The sequence below is a fragment of the Podarcis liolepis genome (assembly GCF_965112155.1).
Source record: "Podarcis liolepis genome assembly, chromosome: 8".
Taxonomy (NCBI): domain Eukaryota; kingdom Metazoa; phylum Chordata; class Lepidosauria; order Squamata; family Lacertidae; genus Podarcis; species Podarcis liolepis.
Genome location: NC_139560.1, coordinates 70,922,432 through 70,942,938, shown reverse-complemented (window position 1 = coordinate 70,942,938; position 20,507 = coordinate 70,922,432). Strand labels below are relative to the sequence as shown.

General features: G+C 42.9%; 1 protein-coding gene and 1 long non-coding RNA gene across 2 annotated transcripts in view; one reads left to right on the top strand and one right to left on the bottom strand.

Annotated features, from left to right (window-relative positions):
• Positions 1-20,507, top strand: part of LOC310714484 — a 602,255-nt gene that overhangs the window by 242,844 nt on the left and 338,904 nt on the right. The gene's annotated exons all lie outside the window — the stretch shown is intronic.
• The window catches only part of CDH9 (cadherin 9), a 142,488-nt gene that overhangs the window by 88,686 nt on the left and 33,295 nt on the right, over positions 1-20,507 (bottom strand). The window contains exon 2 of the mRNA XM_083519279.1: positions 4,204-4,531. Coding sequence (XP_083375405.1) covers positions 4,204-4,431 — 228 coding nt within the window. The 5' untranslated portion in view covers positions 4,432-4,531. The remainder of the gene's footprint in view (positions 1-4,203; positions 4,532-20,507) is intronic.

The window sequence follows — 20,507 nt, the reverse complement described above, 5'->3', positions numbered from 1 at the left end:
GTACCCACATGTCCGAACCAAAAATTCTCATGTGTTTGGTGTTGGGTTTCTTGCCAAACATCTTCTCATAGGGGGTACAACCAATGGGTGATGACAATCTGCGATTATAACTGTAAACCAAATTCCCCAAAGCCTCCCCCCAAAACTTATCAGGGAGATTGGCATCATGCAACAAGGTTTTGATTCCTTGCAGCAATGTTTGATTTGCTCTCTCCGCAAGACCATTCATCCATGGCGATCTGGGCGTTGACATGTCATGCTGGATTCCCTTCTCAGTCAGGAAAGCTTCAAACTGCTGAGAAGTGAACTCCCCGCCCCGATCAGTAAAAAAACAAGAAATACGTTTACCGTGCACATTCTCCAACCAAGCACAGAATTCCTTAAACTTCGGAAACGCTTGCGATTTCTGTTCGAGCAAATACACATGAATGTACCTGGAAAAAGAATCAATCAGAATCATGAAGTACCTTGCTCCTCCTAAAGAGGGCGCAAGTGGCCCAACCAGGTCCGCATGTACTAGCTGGTAGGGTTTGGAAGCCTGCCTGCTAGACTCCTTGCCTTTTGGAGCAACCTTCACCTTGTTCTCTGCACAAGATACACATTTCATGTGAAATTTACAGGGTTTGATGTTCAAACCTTCAACCACCTCTGGCATTTTGGCCAGTGCCTTCCAAGAGAGGTGACAAAACCTTCGATGCGCATCGTGAATGCAACCTGCATGAAGAACTTTGTTAGTTTGTGCAACACAACAAGAATCAGCATTTGATACAGCAACAGTGTCGTCATAAGTTATATGGAACAAACCATCCATAAACTTTGCATGCAAATAGTCCTCTTTGCCTTTACTGATGACACAGACGCTCCTCTTGAAGGAAATCTGAAAACCACGCCCAGTAAGCTGTGGGACGCTCAACAAGTTGCTTGCAGCGCCTGGAACATATAGTACACCACTGATGGTTGTGTGCAAACTTGCAAGTTTCACAGTCCCTTCTCCTGCAATTTGCAACGTCCTTCCATCAGCCAGGTGGATCTCACCTTCCTGAGGCTTGAAGGAGATAAAGAGATGCCTGTCCTTGGAAACGTGGCGGCTGGCACCTGAGTCCACAATAAACCTGCCTTTGGCTGTTGGAGCAGTCCTTACAGCAAGCAAACCCTTGTTTTGCACTGGTGTGGGCTTTTGCAGCTTGCCCCCCTGCTGCTCCTGGCCAGCAGACGTGCCTTTAGCCTTTGGTGAAGCTGTGCCAGCTAACAACGCTTTGTTTTTCCCTTGCGCGGGCTCTTCACCCTCCCTCTGCTCCTGGCCATCTGCAGGTGTCTGCCTGTGGCTCTATATACCTTTGCCTTTCCGGCCTCTGCAAAGGCGATGGCCTTGGTTCTCACGAGAACCAGAGCTCTCAGCTGCCGACTCCTTGGCTCCCCCTGGAGGCTGGAATGCTGCCTGGGATGACGTGACGGTCAGCTCCCCCTGCAGCTTGCAACCGGTGCCCTCAGCATCCCTGCAATCACTCGCATTCTGGGAAACATCTAGGACCTCCGATGCATTCAAACTCTGGGCTGGGATTATTGGCAAATGAGCTTTTTTCAAAGCATTCCACATTCCACGTGCAGTGGTGTTGCCAGCCAGCGTCTTAATTTCCTCAAGAGATACGGATAAGACTAATACGTCAATCGCTTTCGAATTCTGGCCTTTCCATCTCTCTGTCAGAGGAACTGGGGGGGGGCTTCAGAAACAGCATGCCACACCCCAAACTGACGCAGCAAAGATTCACACCATTTTGCCCAGGTGTCATAATTCTGCCCATCCAACTTAGGGCATTCAGCATTTCCATAAGCTTGGAAAAATTCCATTCCAGCCTTTTATTTGAGCCGTGAGCCCTATGCCTTCAAAGACTCCTTATCTTGGCAGCCCATTAATCACGAAGCCTTTCTGTCTCGGCTCCCAGGCCAATTAATCTGCCGGAGATGAAAGACTCCTTGCTGAGGTAAAAACAGAAAAGCGTCCCTTCCTTTCGCTTTCCCCACTTCATACCTCTTAAACGCAGTCTGTTGCAGCATTTACTCTCCTGTAGGTGCCGTGAATCTGGGCCCATAACCTTGTTGTTGGGAAACTGCCAGGGAGATAACGTCCATCATGGCCCCCAAGCCGGAGTTCGGAGTTTCCATCGGCCTCCCGTAGTCACGCAGATCCAACAGTTAGGGGCACAAAGCCTTAGAAATTCCTAGCCACATTCCAGGGCTTGGTGCACCCTCCTTCAGCAGAAACACAGCCAAAAGCTTGCATCTCAGAAGAGCATAATTTACAGACTTTATTTAGCGTTTAACAGAACAAAAGAAAACACGTCCATTCTGTCAGCGTCTCTGAGCCGACTGTGAAAACGAAAGGAAAAACAGCAAGCATAAACATCCTGTGAACAGGACATGCGCAGACTCTGTTGCTTACAAAAGCCTGCTCCCTTTTAAGGTGGAACGGAAATAACCTAACAAGATCCACATGGATCCTCAGGATCTTTGCATTGGGTCACCCCAAATTCACCATCAGATCACATAGCATGTCCATGGCTACAGCCTGCCCCCCCAAAATCACACACCCACTGTTGCCTGGGGCTGCAATGGTGCAAAAACGTGGTTAAAAAGCATGGATCCACATGGATCCTCAGGATCTTTGCATTGGGTCACCCCAAATTCACCATCAGATCACATGTCTGTGGCCACAGCATGAAGCACAAAAATGATAGATCCACTGTTTCATTCAGAATGTTTTTCCCCTTGTTTTCCTCCTCTAAAAAAGATGTGCGTGTTATGGTCAGGTGCGTGTTATAGAGCAAAAAATACGGTATCTCCTTGGCTCAGGTCCTGATGAAAATAGGGACATACCATCCAACATTTCCCCAATGAAAATAGGGATGCCCTAAGGAAAAGCAGGACATTCCAGGATCAAACAAAAAACTGGGATAACTTCTGTAAATCTGGGACTGTCCCTGGAAAACAGGGGCACTTGGAAGGTCTGCAAACTGCTTCTCAGGTTTAATGTTGGATGTTGATTGTTTGGTTTGGGGCTGCATGGGGTTTTATGCAGTTAGGCTCTTTGCACACATTGCACCAACATGTGTGCTTTGCTGAGCTACAAGGGGGGGACAGGGATTTTTTATGAGAACTATAGGAAGATCCATTCCACCCCCCCCCACCCCATGCTACATGTAGCACCAACTCAGGAAGATCATGTGATCCACCCTCCTGATGGAGAAGGATTTATATCTTGGCATTATTTTATATCTTGTTACATTGTTTATCATCTTGTTCATAATTGTGTTCAAATTATACTGTTGTTAATTACTATTTGTCACTTATCTCATGGATACTCAATTATCATTCCATACACAATTAAATTTTCTACCTATCCTTTTTCTTTTCTCAAAACATGATTAAGCTTTTCCTGTTTTTTCGTAAAACGATTTCTCTCTCTCTCTCTCTCTCTCTCTCTCTCTCTCTCTCTCTCTGCATGGAGAAGTATTTATTCTATACTGTGCTTCAATTAAGCATCCGCTTGCTCAGAATCTAATTGGTGTGGATGTTCTTTATAATCATGGAAATGTATGTGCCTGTTATAGTCCTCTCCTACAAAAATGTCACTATGGGTTAAACCACAGAGCCTAGGGCTTGCTGGTCAGAAGGTCAGCGGTTCGAATCCCTGTGACGGGGTGAGCTCCCGTTGCTCGGTCCCAGCTCCTGCCAACCTAGCAGTTCGAAAGCATGTCAAAGTGCAAGTAGATAAATAGGTACCGCTCCGGCGGGAAGGTAAACGGTGTTTCCGTGCACTGCTCTGGTTTGCCAGAAGCGGCTTAGTAATGCTGGCCACATGACTCGGAAGCTGTATGCTGGCTCCCTCGGCTAATAAAGCGGGATGAGCACTGCAACCCTAGAGTCAGTGACGACTGGACCTAATGGCCAGGGGTCCCTTTACCTTTACCTTTAGCAGAGGAGCATTTCCCCCTCCTCTGTGGGGAATGCCTCTAAGTTATCTGTCTTCTTCCAAAAATCAAGCAACATTCCATAAGCAGAGGTGTAAATTCCTTTTCTCCCTCCGCTAGAAAGCTACATTCAATCTGCCTTGCTTCAGTGCTGCTGCTGAGAAACAAAAAATCTATTACATTTATTCTAGAATTCTGTCATCTCATCAAATCGTTTTTTGATCACAATGCTTACCTTGCCTACATACTGAGTATCTGGACCTGTGTATTCTTCCAGTAAAAAAAACTGATTCCACATCCATCCTCGCTTGGTTCGATGAAGTGCTTTTCCGTGGTCCTTAGACAAGCCCATTATCCGTTCTGTTTGCAAATACATGTTAGTCCTTTTCGGCGATGGTGAAGTGTGGACTTCGTGAATCATACAAGTCCAGATTAGAAATGACAAGCAGTAGCTAGTTCTCATCGTTTGCTCCTTCTGCAAAGAGTCAGCTAGGCGCAATACGTCTCTTGCTTTAGCCAGAAAACCCCCGAGCAAATAATGTTGTATTCCTTTTTCAAACGATCTGTGAAATAGATAAAAGTTTGGGTGAATTTAAGAACAACTTTTAAAAGAAATAGTCCAAATGTACAACTTAAGTTGTTTTCAGACTTGTCTGTCTTCGGGGAACCATTCCTAAATTGATTTATGGGCCAAAGTGCATCTGCCCCAGAAATGTAATGAGCTGCTGAGGATTCTGATTCATCTTCAAGGCTGCAACTTCTTATACAAATGTAGGCCTCACCATTGAACAAAGTGAATGAAAATGCAACATTTTCCTGCGGCTCAGTTTGCAGGGCAAGTTTGTTCTTTCTGGACCAGTTAATGATTCTCTCACACAGAAGCTCCTAATAAGTTTCCATCAAATCCCTGTGTTTCACAGATCAGTGCCTGAAAAACACTGTCTTACAAATATAGTCTAATCAAAATAAAGATGGTTGTGTATGACAACTCTTTGTAATACGGTTGCTAAAGGCATGGGTAGCTAACAAACAGATTATGCTGGATGGCAACTTCTATTACTCTTGACCATTGGCCATGCTGGCAGGTTTTGATGGATGTTGTAGACCAACAGCAACAGTCAAAATAAAAAATTCCAACACGGCTACCTATCTGTAACTGCAACAGCAACAGGTTAGCCATATCTAGCATGGATGGCAACCATGTCAGGGGATTTTAAAAAATAGATGTGTGCCCCCCCCACCCCATTTTCCATTGGGACTGTAGTATGAGGAAGATTTAACCCTTCTCATCAGGATCACAGGTGGGGAGAGAAGGATAGAGTCTTTCCACCACTATTAACTAGGGTCCTCGTGGAAATTCAAAGTGTTGGTGCTGACCTTTAAAGCCCTAAACATCCTAGGCCCAGTATATCTAAAGGAGCATCTCCACCCCCCATCGTTCAGCCCGGACACTGTGGTCCACTTCCAAGGGTCTTCTGGCGGTTCCCTCACTGTGAGAAGTGAAGTTACAGGGAACCAGGCAGAGGGCCTTCTCAGCTGTAGCAACCTCCCTGTAGAATGTCTCCTATCAGATGCCAAGGAGATAAAGAACTACACAATTTTTAGAGGACATCAGAAGGTAGCCCTGTGTTGGAAAGTTTTTAACATTTGATGTTTTATTATGTTTTTATATTCTGCTGGAAGCTGATTTTGATTTAATTACCTGATGTGAATACGTTGTCGATGTGTGCATTGTGATTTCCTGGCTTGTTTGAAGGAAAAGATACCTACATGCTGTGCCTTTTTCTAAAAAAAAAAAAGTTTAGGGGTACTCTTGTTTTCCTACTCATATTGAAATACTGCCCCTCAATGAGGTCAAACTTAGATTCACAAAATGTTTAGGGGTAGGCGTACCCCTGCACCCCCCCCCCCCAGGAAAAAAGCACTGCCTACACATGTCTTCAAAACCATAACACAGAGAAAAGTTGTGTTTGATTACTGTAGTGTGAGCATATGGTTAATTATTTTGAGAAGTATATTCTTTTGAGAATTAACATGCACAGAGATATTCTATAATAATACTACCTCAATGGACTGTTTCCCAACTTAAGCACAGTCTTCTCTCACAAGTTTGGACAGTAATGGTGGGTCTCCAGTTGTTTTTGGACTACAATTCCCATCATACTTGACCATTGGTTCTGCTATCTAGGGATGATGGGAGTGGTGGTCCAAAAACAGCTGGAGACCCAAGTTTAGGAAACCCTAGCAATCATAGATATTAGATGCTTTATACTAAATAACCAGTAGCTGTTGTGTTTCCTGCTTCAGAGAATTGCTATTTCAACCAGGGAGCCCTTCTGTTGTTAGCTTAAACCTGTAAATCCTCTTGTTATTAAAAGAAGATTGTGTAGTCTAACGGTTCATGTTCTCGATGAATCCACAATCTCATGGGGACTATTTAAAAATAAATATGCATATTGATTCTTGCACATAAGAAGCTACACTGTAAATGATGTTATACTACTAGCATTCCTGTTTAGAAATCAAAGTACAATGTGCTATGGAGAGGTAAAAAACAACAACACTTATAATAAGGTTCTCTGCATGTTGAATTTTATGGTTTGCTGAAAGTGTCGAAATCTGTGCATCCTGTTATGTTTTGTCTAAAAGAATGCAGGTTGGGACAATAGCAAACAAGAATGTGAATGTATACACAGAGTTAAAGAAAAAGACCACAAAGACTTTAATTAGAGATCACTGAAGAGTATTAATTTAGTCATGTTTGCATACTTTACAGTATTATACAATCCACACAGCGTAACATATGCTGATTGTGTTTGCTTATCCGGCTTGAACTGTTAGTTACTTTTCCTAAACGTGGGTGTTATCTCCTTTAGGAGTGACAGCTAGAAAAGTCTTCTGCGCAGGGCTAAATCAAAATGACTTAGATTAGGGGGAGGGATCCCTCCTTTGATGGTTGCTAGATATCCGTCTCCAACATTTTGACCATGTGTGGCTCAAACTCCTCCCTAAAGAATCAGTACAACAGGCAAAGATTAAATTGGATAGCAGTGCATCTGATTGCAGGTGTAAATTCATGTGATTTTGTCTGACATGAGCAATGCCAGCAGATGAAAACACATTGTGTGGGATGAGGGTTTGGTAAAGATGGAGGAAGAGACTTAAAGGCTGAACAATGAATAATTATCGGGGACGGATTGATGCAGAGTAAGCCAGACCTCTGATCTGCCATGCTGGAAGGGGTTTGCCTGGGGTGACAGCTCTGCTGGCTTCTATCATTTATGGAGCTCAGTTGTCAACAGAGGAACACCTCAATGCACCTCTGCAAATGGTGCCAACAGAAACTGCCAAAATGGGTTGTTTGGAAGGTATGGTTGGGTCAAGCCAGAAAATGATTGCAATGAGCCCAATCCAAGTCTTTTTGGTTATGCCACCCTGGTGTAAATAGCTTAGGAACTGGCTGTTGGAAAATGCTCTGGGGGTGCCTGCAAGCCCCCAGAACTCTGAGCGTCCTCCGGTACGCACAGCTCAGGAAAAGGCATCTTTCTTCTCTTCCAGTGTGCTTTTAGCGACATATATCATAATGATATTTGCACGCTAAGCTTCTGGCAGAACACAGCAAGAAGCGTGAGACATCATAGAGCTAATCTACTATTTATTTACACACTACGTACAGACCAAAGCATAATGGTGTCCGTTCTCTCCAGCTCCAAGAGAACAACAGGCACAAGTACATTACAGTGGTACCTCGGGTTACAGGCGCTTCAGGTTACAGACTCCGCTAACCCAGCAATAGTATCTCGGGTTAAGAACTTTGCTTCAGGATGAGTACAGAAATTGTGCTCCGGAGGCGCGGCAGCAGCAGGAGGCACCATTAGCTAAAGTGGTGCTTCAGGTTAAGAACAATTTCAGGTTAAGAACAGACCTCCGGAATGAATTAAGTACTTAACCCAAGGTACCACTGTACAAAGTACATACAGCGGAAGACATAAGACTGTCTTCTGTTTCCTACACTCTTCTCAGAAAGGCGTGCGATTTACACCAATCACAAATGCAGCATTGAAAGTGTGAAATTGCTAACACTGGCACAGTGAACAGGCATTCTAATCTCAATTCCCACACAGTGGCAGAGGAAGAGGAGTGCAGGGGGAGCGCACCACCCCCGGCAGTGTGATCCCAGTGGGGTGCCATTGCAGCTGCCCCCCGCCCGCGCTGGGCGCCACTCCCCCGCAGGCAGCGCTCCATGCCCCCAGGACGCGTGCCACTCCCCTGCGGGTGGCACGCCATGCCCCCAGGACGCGTGCCAGTCCCTCCCCCACCTGCTCTCTGCCCCCCAGTGTCAGAGTATGAAGCTCTGTCACTCTTCCCACATTCCACCCTATGTGTGCAAGCATCAAGGCTGTAAAAACAGTGTTGCCTGCAGCATTCCATGCTATTGAATCCAATAAATCTCTCTCTCCATTAGGCATGGTTAGGATTGCACTGCTAGTCTCAACCCATCTCCTGACCTTTTTCTTTATTTACTTGTTGGGAGCACAGTTCACTCAGGGAACTTTCATTTCAGAAGCAAATGATACCAAGTCCTTTGTTTTGTTCGTTTCCATAGATGACTGTGACCATTCTATGTCACTGCTGGAATAGCAGTGATAATGGTCAAGGAGCCAGATGGTGCTTGCTGGTGTCTTGAGAGTGTATGAAGCTGCCAGTAAGGTGAAGGCTGTTCATGCTGCTGTAGGGCCATAGCAACCTCCCCAAAGGCCTTTCTGAGAAAGGAGAAGTCCGTCAGGAGAACAAGGCTGACATTGATGGAACAGGCTCAAATGTTTATTATTCAAGGTTGTAAAGAGATAAGCAAACTCAGGAATGCACATGGCCATGGTGTAGTGGAGCCATGGCAGGAAGGAGGGAGTCAAGACCTTACATGGTAATAGGAACTTGCTATAACTTTCAATTTCCCAGAAATCAGGTGGTTTACAATAAATCAGGTGGTATTGTATTCTGCAAATGTATAAAAAGCTGGCTCGCTTAGAATTTGGGACCAGACTCCAAGCATGAGCTGGTCTGTGCCTTTGTGTCCAAGCAATTGCTTTACAAAATAAAAAATCATTTTTTCCTGCTGTCGTTTGACTCTTGCAGCATCCTTGATGCTCCTAGTATCAGATAAGGACCTACCTAAATAGGTAGGTCCTTCACTGCAGCTTTATTTTAATTTATTTTTAAAAAGGAAGTGCAATGTATGTCAACCAGTGCCTCTACATGACGGCAGTATTTGAGAGATGCTATTTTCTTTTTCGTGGCCAAAAGAACATATATGACACACAAAGATCTATGGCTATAAAACAGCAATTTCAAACAGCACCTTATTTTACTATATAAAAAGCTATAAACAAAGAACTCAAATTAGCAGGAGAATTTCTCCCACTGTCGTTCCTGATCAAAGTACTAGCCAGCCTTGAACAAACTGTTTTACTTAAAAGAAGACAACAGAATGAGTGAGCTCAAGAAGAGTAAAGAATACCTCTATCATATCGCTTCCACCTCTTAGGAAAACAACAAACAGCCACCCATATTCAGCCCCATAAAGCTCTTCAGTCCCATTCAGTTTCCTTCCTCCTGACTAGTTTTTCCATATTTTCTTTAGGTCTACCAAAGGGCTGTAAGGAACCCTGCAGACCCTTCAATGGATGCAATTTAAGAAGGCCTGGATGAGGCTAAAGTCAGAGAGACTAAGGGCTCATCTATGCTTCTCTCTGTCCCGCAATGTCTTCTATTTGGTCTGTGACTTCTAGGCTCAACTTCTAATAGGTTTTGTGCCACTGCTTTCCATAGGAAAACCCTCTGTTTACCACTGAGTAGGAACAAATGTCAATCTGCAATACCCGATGGATGTTTTCTCCAACTCACAATAGGTATCATGCCACCGATTACAAGTTGCTTGTCGGCAACAGTAGGGTAGGCTGCCACCTGCATGCCCTGCCAGTGGATTTCTCAGAGGTGCCACCTGAATGGTCAGTGTAGGATGAAGGATGCTGGACGCTGAACTGGATCGAGTCTTGGGCTCTTAATATGATGTGGAGAAATTCTGCAGTGGGAAGTGGGTTTCAGTGACTGTTTAAGCCTTTTTCCGAGCACAATTCAAAGTGTTGCTGTTGACCTTTAAAGCCCTAAACGGCCTTGGCCCAGTATACCTGAAGGAGCGTCTCCACCCCCACTGTTCAGCCAGGACACTGAGGTCCAGTGCCGAGGGCCTTCTGGCGGTTCCCTCACTGTGAGAAGCAAAGCTACAGGGAACCAGGCAGAGGGCCTTCTCGGTAGTGGTGCCCTCCCTGTGGAACCCCGTCCCATCAGATGTCAAAGAGATAAACAACTACCATACTTTTAGAAGACATCTAAAGGCAGCCCTGTTCAGGGAAATTGTTAATGTGTGACATTTTAATGTATTTTTAATCTTTGCTGGAAGCCGCCCAGAGTGGCTGGGGAAACTCAGCCAGATGGGCGGGGTACAAATAATAAATTATTATTATTATTATTATTATTATTATTATTATTATTATTATTACTACTACTACTACTACTACTACTACTACTACTACTACTATTTTGTTTTAGAAGCCATTGCATCTGGAGTTAATGCAACAGTATAATCCTAGTCTTCGTGCCCCATCTTCACCCCACCGCATGTGGGTCACCAGCATTATACTAGCAATTTATCCTTAATGCAATTTAACTTGGGCCTAGTGAATCTTAAAAAGGAATAGACTTTTATAATGGATGTCTTGTGTTTTTCTTTCTTAATCTCTGGATCAAATTTCATCCTGCAGGATATAGTCAAGCCATCATGCTTGCTTTCTTATCTCTCTATTCCATCCGTAAGTTTTAGCATTACAACGGCAAATATTTTTTTTTACCTCTTCGCTGTTTATCAATAGTGCATTCAGTTCATATCAAGCATGAACAGGCATTTTAATGCACACAATCGGAAAAAAAGAAAAAAGAAAAATGTTCTGAATGCATCCACTTAAACATTGTAGTTGGACAGGTTTCCAGACACTCCAAGTGTCCCTCTGTTCCAGGGACAGTCCTGGATTTACAGAAGCCGTCCCGGTTTCTGATTTGATCCTGGAATATCCTGCTTTTTCTTAGGATGTTGCATTTTTCATCGGAGGAATGTTGGAGGGTATGGAATTATGTGACCCCTGAGCAAAGGAGATGAGTAAGCATACAACCTTCAGAAGACATCTGAAGGCAGCCCTGTATAGAGAAGGGGGTTTTTTATGTCAATGATTTATTGTGTTTTTATATAATTTGGAAGCTGGGACAACCCAGTCAGTTGGGTGGGGAAGAAGAAGAAGAAGAAGAAGAAGAAGAAGAAGAAGAAGAAGAAGAAGGGAATAGAACATCCCTGTTTTAATCAGAGAAATGATGTTTGAGTGTAATGGTTACATGCACTGTTAATGTCACCTGAGAATGAGGATGAAGAATGCAGTGGGGAACTGAAGGAGGGCCAACTGAAGGAGGGTCAATCTTAATCAATCTGGGAAGACAGGGGCTCTTTCGGTGGGTGTTTCTCATGTCCAGAAAATACGCAAGTCACCTGCTCTGGATGAGGTTGTGTTCCCTTTGAAGAAGTAATTGTGTAGTTCATGTTTCTCAAAAGAAACCCATGTTTTCTCTTTGGCCAGGAGTGCCTTTTACAAGCTTTGCCTGGTTCAAAAGTGTCAGTCATTCCTAAACAGGGACAGTCTGACCATAATAGACCTTGAGGCTGGATTACTGCAATGCACTCTATATGGGGCTGTATTTTGGTCTAGCTCAGAAGCTCCAGCTGGTGCAGAACAGTGGCATAGCATGGGGGGCATGGGACAGTTGCCCCAGGTGCAAAATTGTTAGGGGGCCCAAAATTTCAACACTCATTGCTGCCTCAATACAGCTGCATCCTTCCGCCACTGGGCAAAATTGAAAACAGATTCTCCATGCAAACCAGAAAGTTACGTCTCCAGAGAATGGAATGACTCTTATTTTCTTATTTCTGTGGCTGCAATCTCCTGGGTGACATGGATGTCATTAGACAGTTGGATGCTCATGTGTACTATGTCCATTTCCCTCCCTCCAATCCACCCCCTCTGTGCAGCCCCAGGCACTGGCAGCCCACGCTATTCCACTGGTGCAGAATGTAGCAGCTACACTGCTGATGGGGGAACAAGGCCAACAGCATAATGCACTGGCTGCCCATGTACTACTAAGCCAGTTTCAATGTCCTTGTTTTAATTTACAAAAGCCTGAACAATTTAGGGCCAGGGTACCTTTGGGGCCACCTGAAGCCTTAAATCCCAGTTCAGTCACTGAGATTATTTGAAGAAGGGTTACTGGCAAGACTCATTTGACAGGGTGTTAACTTTTAACTCACAATCATGGAATGATGAAACTTCCAGGTCATGGAATTTTTAGGAAACTAAGATGGCAACTGCCAGGGGTCATAGCAGGAGTAAAGCTTTGCTTTAATTTTGGGAGATCAGCCATCACTCAAATTTGTCAGTCATTCTGGAGTGATGATTTAAATTGGGTAATTATATTAACAATGAATAAGTTCAACATTTATTTTCTGAGTAGGGAAGGGTGGATTTCAGCCAAGTAAAATTCCTTAGGGTCAGGCATACGTATATATTTGTTGTGCTACATCTTTCAAAGGTATTTTAGTGCAAAAGGTTCTCTTCAGATTCTGGAGGTGCACCAAGATGTAGCAAGCCCCGCTGAGATCAGTGGTGGGGATTTGTTAGCAATTATGCCAGTTTAAATGTTACTATAGCAATCACCATGGTAATGTGTTTAATTTGTTATGCAGAGTCATACACAAGCATGATACAGAGTTCACTCTAACCTCTAGCAACTTTAAAACAGAGCATGCACAATCCCTTGTCACCCTCACAGTCAGCTGACAATGAAAACGAACTACATTCTACTTCCTGTTGTTTAACTCTGCAGCATGCTTTAGAGCTCAGCATCTTGTCACTGCGGGAAGCCACTGAGCTGTTTCCCTATATTTTGCTGAACTGTTCTCTTGCTTTTCTAATGAGGCTGGCAAAAAATAAAACTCAGCCCACACTTTATTAGAAGACAGCAAAATCCCCCACAAAAATACCATTTATTAATTTGGATGTTTCTATCATTTCGTTTTGCGGGCTCACTGCACGTTGTAAAATGCTGCTATGTCATTAGCTTTCCTCTGAAGGCAAGCGGACTGAGGGATGTTGACATTCAAGAGCACCTAGTGGGTTGTGTTAGATGCATGTGCTTTGCAATGTTATATTTGACTCTGAAACATCCGGTTTTTTAAAAAAAGACTCTTTCTCCATCTATCTGGGCAGGAATTATACCCAGACAATACCTCTTTAGTGAGAACTAGTAGCGGCAAACTTGGGGCTCTCAAATTTCAGTGGTGCCTGTGTGATGCTGAAATTCAGTTGTGTCCCTGCCCCCCCCCCCGCCTCTTGCACTGCATTGTTTTGGTGTCCCCTGCAGGGCAATGCCCAGTGTGTAGTGGTTGCACAGGTGACAATGCCCTAAAACCACCTCTGGAACTAGGCTTCAATGCCAGAATGATCTTTTTCAAGAGCTCGCTAATTTTCTATTACGGTAAATTCAGTAACTAAACAATTAAATGACACATACAGTGGTGCCTCGCAAGACGAAATTAATTCGTTCTGCGAGTTTTTTCGTCTTGCGAATTTTTCGTCTTGCGAAGCACGGTCAAGTCGCAACTGCACCTCTTCAAGCGGTTTTAAGAAAAAGGAAACTTGCAAGACATTTTCGTCTTGCGAAGCAAGCCCATAGGGAAATTCATCTTGCGAAGCAACTCAAAAAGCGAAAAACTCTTTCATCTTGCGAGTTTTTCGTCTTCCGAGGCATTCGTCTTGCAAGGTACCACTGTATAAAGATTGGAACTGACCTGCCTTTACTCTTCAGGAGATGGACTTGGAGGAGTGGTTTTCCATCCTAATCCCTAATCCCTTCAGATCCAAGGCTACTGATAGTGAATGAGTATGCTGATAACCAGTGCAATTTTCTAGAAAAAGAGGTGCCAGAATTGCCATTAACACCACCCTTGTTCTTATATAGAGTGACGCAGGTGGTGCTGTGGTCTAAACCACTGAGCCTAGGGCTTGCTGATCGGAAGGTCGGCGGTTCGAATCCCCACGACAGAGTGAGCTCCTGTTGCCTGGTCCCAGCTCCTGCCAACCTAGCAGTTCGAAAGCACGTCAAAGTGCAAGTAGAAAAATAGATACTGCTCCAGCGGGAAGGTAAACGGAGTTTCCGTGTGCTGCTGTAGTTCGCCAGAAGTGGCTTAGCCATGCTGGCCACATGACCTGGAAAAACTGTCTGTGGACAAACGTTGGCTCCCTCAGCCAGTAAAGCGAGATGAGTGCTGCAACCCCAGAGTAATTCATGACTGGACTTAACTGTCAGGGGTCCTTTACCTTTACCTTTTTGTTCTCTTATAATGACAATGTGGCCCACCTGAGAGGTGCCAGAACTGAGTTCTGGTGAGTTCCGGCTGAAAAAAAGCCCTGCTGATAACCCACTTGCTGCCTTCTAAGGTAGAGAAAGGGAATTTGTCATTGTGGGTTAGTCACTTAGACAGGAATGACCAGCTGCACAAACATAAGATGGGGGACACCTGGCTTACCAGTAATACAAGTGAGAAAGTTCTAGGTATTTTAGTAGAGCACAAGTGTAACATGAATCAACAGTGTGATGCGGCAGCAGCAGGGGGGGGGGGGGAGGCTAATGCTATTCTAGGCTGCATCAACCAAAGTCTAGTGTCCCAATCAAGGGAAGTAATAGTACTGCTCTATTCTGCCTTGGTCAGAGTACTGTGTCCAGATCTGGGCACCAGAATTTAAGAAGAAGCTGACCAAGATGAGCACACTAAGACGAGGGTGACCAAAATGATCAAGGGTCTAGAAACCAAGTCTTATCCTCATAAGCCTCTTTTGCAGGCTAAACATACCCAACTCCCTCAACCCTTCCTCAACATTTGAGGGAGTTAGGTTCCCAAAAATATTAAGAGCTATCACATGTAAGATGGAGCAAACTTGTTTTCTCCTGTTCCACAGGCAAGGATCTGAAGCAATGGGTTCAAGTTACAAGAAGGGAGATTCTAACTAAACTTCAGGGGGAAAACTTTGACAGTGGACAGACTTTCTCAGAAGGCGGTAGTTTTGGGTTGTTTTTAAGCAGACACTGGATGTTTGTCTGTCATGGATGCTTTAGTTGAGATGACTGCATTGTGGTGGGTTGGACTATCTGGCCCTCTGAGCCCATTCCAACTCTACTATTCCATGCTTCTATGATTCTGAGTGTAGCCTGCTGGCAAATCAGAAGGGGTTGGGAAGGCGGAGGTAGTCAGTATAGCTAGGAACCTATTTCATTCAGTGCTGACAAAAACCTTAGCTTCAAGAACTCAATTTCCATCAAGCCATGCTAAAAGAATAATAAAAAAGAATAAAAAGAAAAGAATAAAAACTACTCCATAGGACTGAGGAAAGGGGATAAGCTTATAGAGGACAGTGGTGCCCTAAAGACTCTCAAACAAAACAAAACAAAACAAAACAAAACAAAACAAAACATTTTCTTGAGGCCCCTTAAAGATTAATTTAAGGGTTCCACTTGAAACCGTTGATTTTGCTGCAACAGCTATTTAAGATATATACAAAAAAACCTAAGCTCTTAAGCAGATTGAATAGAGATGCCTTGCAGATGTGAGCCAATCCTTTTACTGGCAGCAGTGAATGGGCTATATTATTATGTACGGTAACTGAGTAGTGTTTTTTTTGTTTTGTTTGTCTAAAGTTACTTGTTTTGCATTTCTAGACCACCTGTCTCAAAATCTTGAGCAGAAAGCAGAAGCACATAATGTGGTAATGGTATTTGGGGGGCAGGGACTGATGGGATATTTGGCAGTGGTCGGCTCAATTGCCCAAACTGGATAGTTGCTCTTCCATTGCCTGAACTGTGCATATGTTATAAGTTCTGCCTATCCTTGGTTGAGGTTTTCAGTTCCTCAAAGCTCCCAAAAGAGGCTGAGGGAGGAAAAACCCCAAATTGGCTCATAAACAACAAGAGTATCACCTCTTCTTCCTGCAGATGATTATTTCCCTTGTAGAAATGCTGCTTTTATCCAATGTGACAAGCCCTCTGACTCATAAACAGCTTGTCTGAAGTACGATATTGATACTCAGCATTATTTAAGGCATTTTGGTGTTTCACAAACACTGTAACCTTCTGTCTGCTAAATGCTAAACAGAACGGCACAGAGGGGTGTGCAACATTATTTCCCACAACTGTCTGATATTATGAGCATCTCTCCATGAAATGGATGGGGGTCACCTCCAGCAACATTGTGACATGTAAGTTATCAGGCCTCACGGTGGTGATACTAAATTTCTTTATTCCTCAATTCTTTATGGATGCTCAAATGCTGTCTTGACCAGTTACAGTTGCAGACCGCCAGTAAATCTGTGGGCAACAAGCTAAAAACAACAGCATAAAATTGGCAAATCAGATCAGTGGTTCAGGAATCTTGGGAAAAAGCATAGATCCCTGAAGATTGTCAGACTGATCACCTTTATACTGAGAACTATAACAACAAAATAACCTATGCACATTCTGAAAGTATTATGATGCCAAAATAATAACAGATGGAAGCAGATCAATTTAAAATGGAGAAAAACAAAATAACACTGTGGTGGCAGATCATTTAAATTAAAAAGGCAGGTAATTCTCCCTTTGAACAATTTGACTGGGCCACACTCAATATAATATAAGCACATGTTGGCTTTAATGTGAGTTGAAAAGAGCTTGTTCATAAGAAACTGGTTGTTGACTACATTTGAGACAACATTTGAGTGTGCACAAGTTTAGAGCAAAGACATGATTTTGCACATCGCCTTGTCAGTCTGAATAATCTCCAAGCAATGCTGCAGGATATATGCACTGACCAGCACATGTGCAAAATGTCCTGACAGACAATATGCATAGTGACCGTGCAATGCAAGAATAACCATATTCATCTGTCAGACTGTGTATCTTTCCTAAACATTACATGGGGACTATGCATCCCGACTGGCAAAATGCAAAACCCTCCATTGATGCTGTTAATTTGTGCACATTCCCTGCAATACCCAGTGAATGTACAGGATGGCTGGTATTTTTGCACATTCTGAATTCATCATCATCATCATCATCATTTTTCTTGTACTAGCCGTTGGCTGTGGTACCTTTAGCATACAATCTGAAAATTTCTAATATATAGAGAAGATAATAGAAGTAAACAGTACAATACATTAAAGAATAAACAATAAGATGATTATATGAAACATGTAATACCATGGAGGAAAACCCAATTTAAAGTAAAATTAAACTGAGCACACTCTTAAAACTTCCGATTTTGCACTAGTTCACTTCTGCTTGGAGTTACTTTGTCCCTAAAGCATGCAGTACTAGTGTCCACCTCAGGAGGCGCACTCCATTGTCTCTTAAGACAGAAGGATGTCAACAACCAGTCTATGAATAAACATATTTTAAGACAAAACAGATAATTTCTTGGTCAGAATAGGTTGGTAACTAGAAAAAAATATTTCTCAAGCATTTTTCCCTTGGGACATCATACAAAGAACATTGCAATACAAAGTCGGTTGCATTCTCCAACTGCTTTAAATTACAGGTGCAAATCCTTTGGGAAACCAGTATCTGTCTGTATCTGCTGTTCAACATGGCAGTAGGAATAGTTATAAGAAAGTCCTCCAGAGGGAAAACACTGTGTCTTCTCCTAGATAATAGATCTTGGTTGCTTCTTTTGTCTTCCTTGAGCTGGGGTGTGTGGGGAAATAATACCATTGGGGAAATTTAGATTGTTGTAACAACCTCATGTCTTCTGGTGCATATAATCTGTCCCTGAGTCTAAGTGGGCTTGGAATGTGTATGTGTGTATGTGCTTCATCACACTAGTGAGATCAAGACAGAGAAACTGAGACGGAACTTTTCGTGTCTTGATCCTTAGCTTTGCTAGGGGCTGGTAACAAATTTAACATCCCTTTTCCTTAGCCCATCCATTCTGTCCTTAAAAGCGAGTATTTTCCATTACATTTCTCCCACAGCCATGAAATAAGTGCACCTGAGAAGAACACTGATGTGAGAGCAGTTTGACTGTCTGTTCCTGAAGACAAGGATCCAGGATATATGGGGAATAATGTCTGTCTGCAGAGAAAGTGAAAGACAAAACTGCATCTGGATCCCATTTATAGTCCCTTCCTCCATATATAAGCCCTCCATATACAAGTCGTCATTCCACATTCACCTAATTACCAACATTTTGCTAGTAATGAAGAATATGTGGAATATCCAGCCTCATATAACCAGCATTGCTTGGAGGGGTTAATACCATAGAGTAAGCTGTTCTGCCTGGCTTAGCTAGGTCACTCCCCCTCACCTTGGTAGGAAGGGTCATCAAGCCTTTGTTCTTCTATTCCACTATGTGAACCCTACCAATAAGAAGGTCTAAGCTGGATTCTCCCATCTTAGACCACGTGGTGTAAGCAAGCCATCTTTGTGTTTCTATACAAATAATTTAAAAGCATTTACCATTTTGAACCCTAAGTTACATTGCCTGTCTTTTCTTGCTGCTGTATGGAAAAGTACATGAATCTGAGCTTTGAAGAGTTTGCAAGCAAACCATATTTTTATCTTACCAAATGTGTGGTCTCTTTCTATGCTAAGGGACGTGGGGAGCTTTGCAAGCAACTTCGAATGGGATATTGTAAAAGCCTAACAGCCTATATTTCCATGCTTTACTTTGCTGCATGCTTTGTGATTTTAAATCTCTGCTGGGGCTTTCTCCAAACCAGGATCTAGGCATCCAGAGAACTCTCATTTTACTTTACCTAGTAGTCTTCCCCCAAAATTAATCAGGTAATATGTTTGAAATGATTGGTCTTTGCATGGCACCCTGATAATTCTGTAATGGGGAAAGGGCAGTGCTTAAAATTAAGAAATCAGTGGAAAAGACTGTAGAATCTTACATAAGTGCTATGAACTTGATTGGATAGGACCAAGTAGATCCTTCTCCACTCTCCTTTATGTAACCATTACCATGAAGGCAAATTGAAGGATGCTGGAGGGAAAAGGAAATGGAAAATTATCCAAAACATGCAAAGCCATTACTACCACAGGAGTGTTGAAATTGTGAGTAAACTTTACACAAAGCAAAATATGAAAGACATTGGGCTGTAACCAGGGTTGCCCTTCTGTTCATAGAAGGGTCTATGATCTAGCAGTGGCTTCCATGAAAAGAACAGTTCAAGTAGTGGTGTGGGGAGCTGTGGGAGAAATAAGCAGTTTGCAAAACTCCTTCTTCCAATGCTACTTCTAGTTACATGGGGACTGCTACAATAAGTCCCAAACACTAAGAGTCTAAGGTCACATATGAGGAGTTCCAAATGAGCTTCCCGTGGCAGCCTTGCTTAAAGCAAAATCAGAAAGAATTCCCAATTTATCTAGGATAATAATAATATTATTAATAATAATATTTTATTATTATTTATACCCCACCCATCCGGCTGGGTTTCCCCAGCCACTCTGGGCAGCTCCCAACAGATTAAAAACAGAATAAAACATCAAACATTAAAAACTTCCCCAAACAGCACACCTGCATTATTTCAGTGTTGCTAAGACCTCCTTGGTACTTTGAATGCTGGAACTATCAATCACAGTGGTCAGCTTAGCTGATCTTATTTGGCCCTGTTGGTGTGTTCTAATATCCCTTTCAAAAATTAATCCTGCACAGAAGCTACAGAAGCGTGCTGAGTTTACAAGAGCGGGTTTTAAATCAACTTTTCAGAGCACATCCAAACCTTTGTTCTGCAAGTCATCTGCCTCCAAGGATGTGCTCTCATTTATCTCAAGACAATCATGTCAAGTGCTTCTCTTTTCTCTATTGTGGGTGGAATTTTTTTTTCTTTTTGGTTTACGAGCAAAGGTTATATATTTTCTATGTGTGCATTGCTCGTTGTTCATCAGTGAATTATAGCCTTGGCTCCAGTATTCTACCATTCTGCATTATTACAGAGTACTACCGTATATAAAAGCTCAAAGTGAATCTCAGTTGGATATCATTTGGAGTTTGTTTCTTTGACATCCATTAGTCTAGACTCTAGAGTAAAAAAAAAATAGTCATGCAATCTGAAAAACCTACAGATTTATTGTGGCATGGGCTTTTGATCTTCAGAGGAATCACTGTAGATTCAGATTTTGAATTTCATTTAAAGCTAGTCCCTCTATTGCCTTTGTTGTTTATTGGTAAGCATATCATTATCATGAAATATAAAGAGCTATGAAAACAAAGGTTCTTAAAAGGCATCGGTGCATTGGCATTTAAGCTTGAATGTATACATAGACCTTTGGGCACTGTTGCAGACTTTCTTTCCACTCACCCACTGAAATGCGAAATGATTTATCTGTATATGGGATGGGCAGATCAATCGC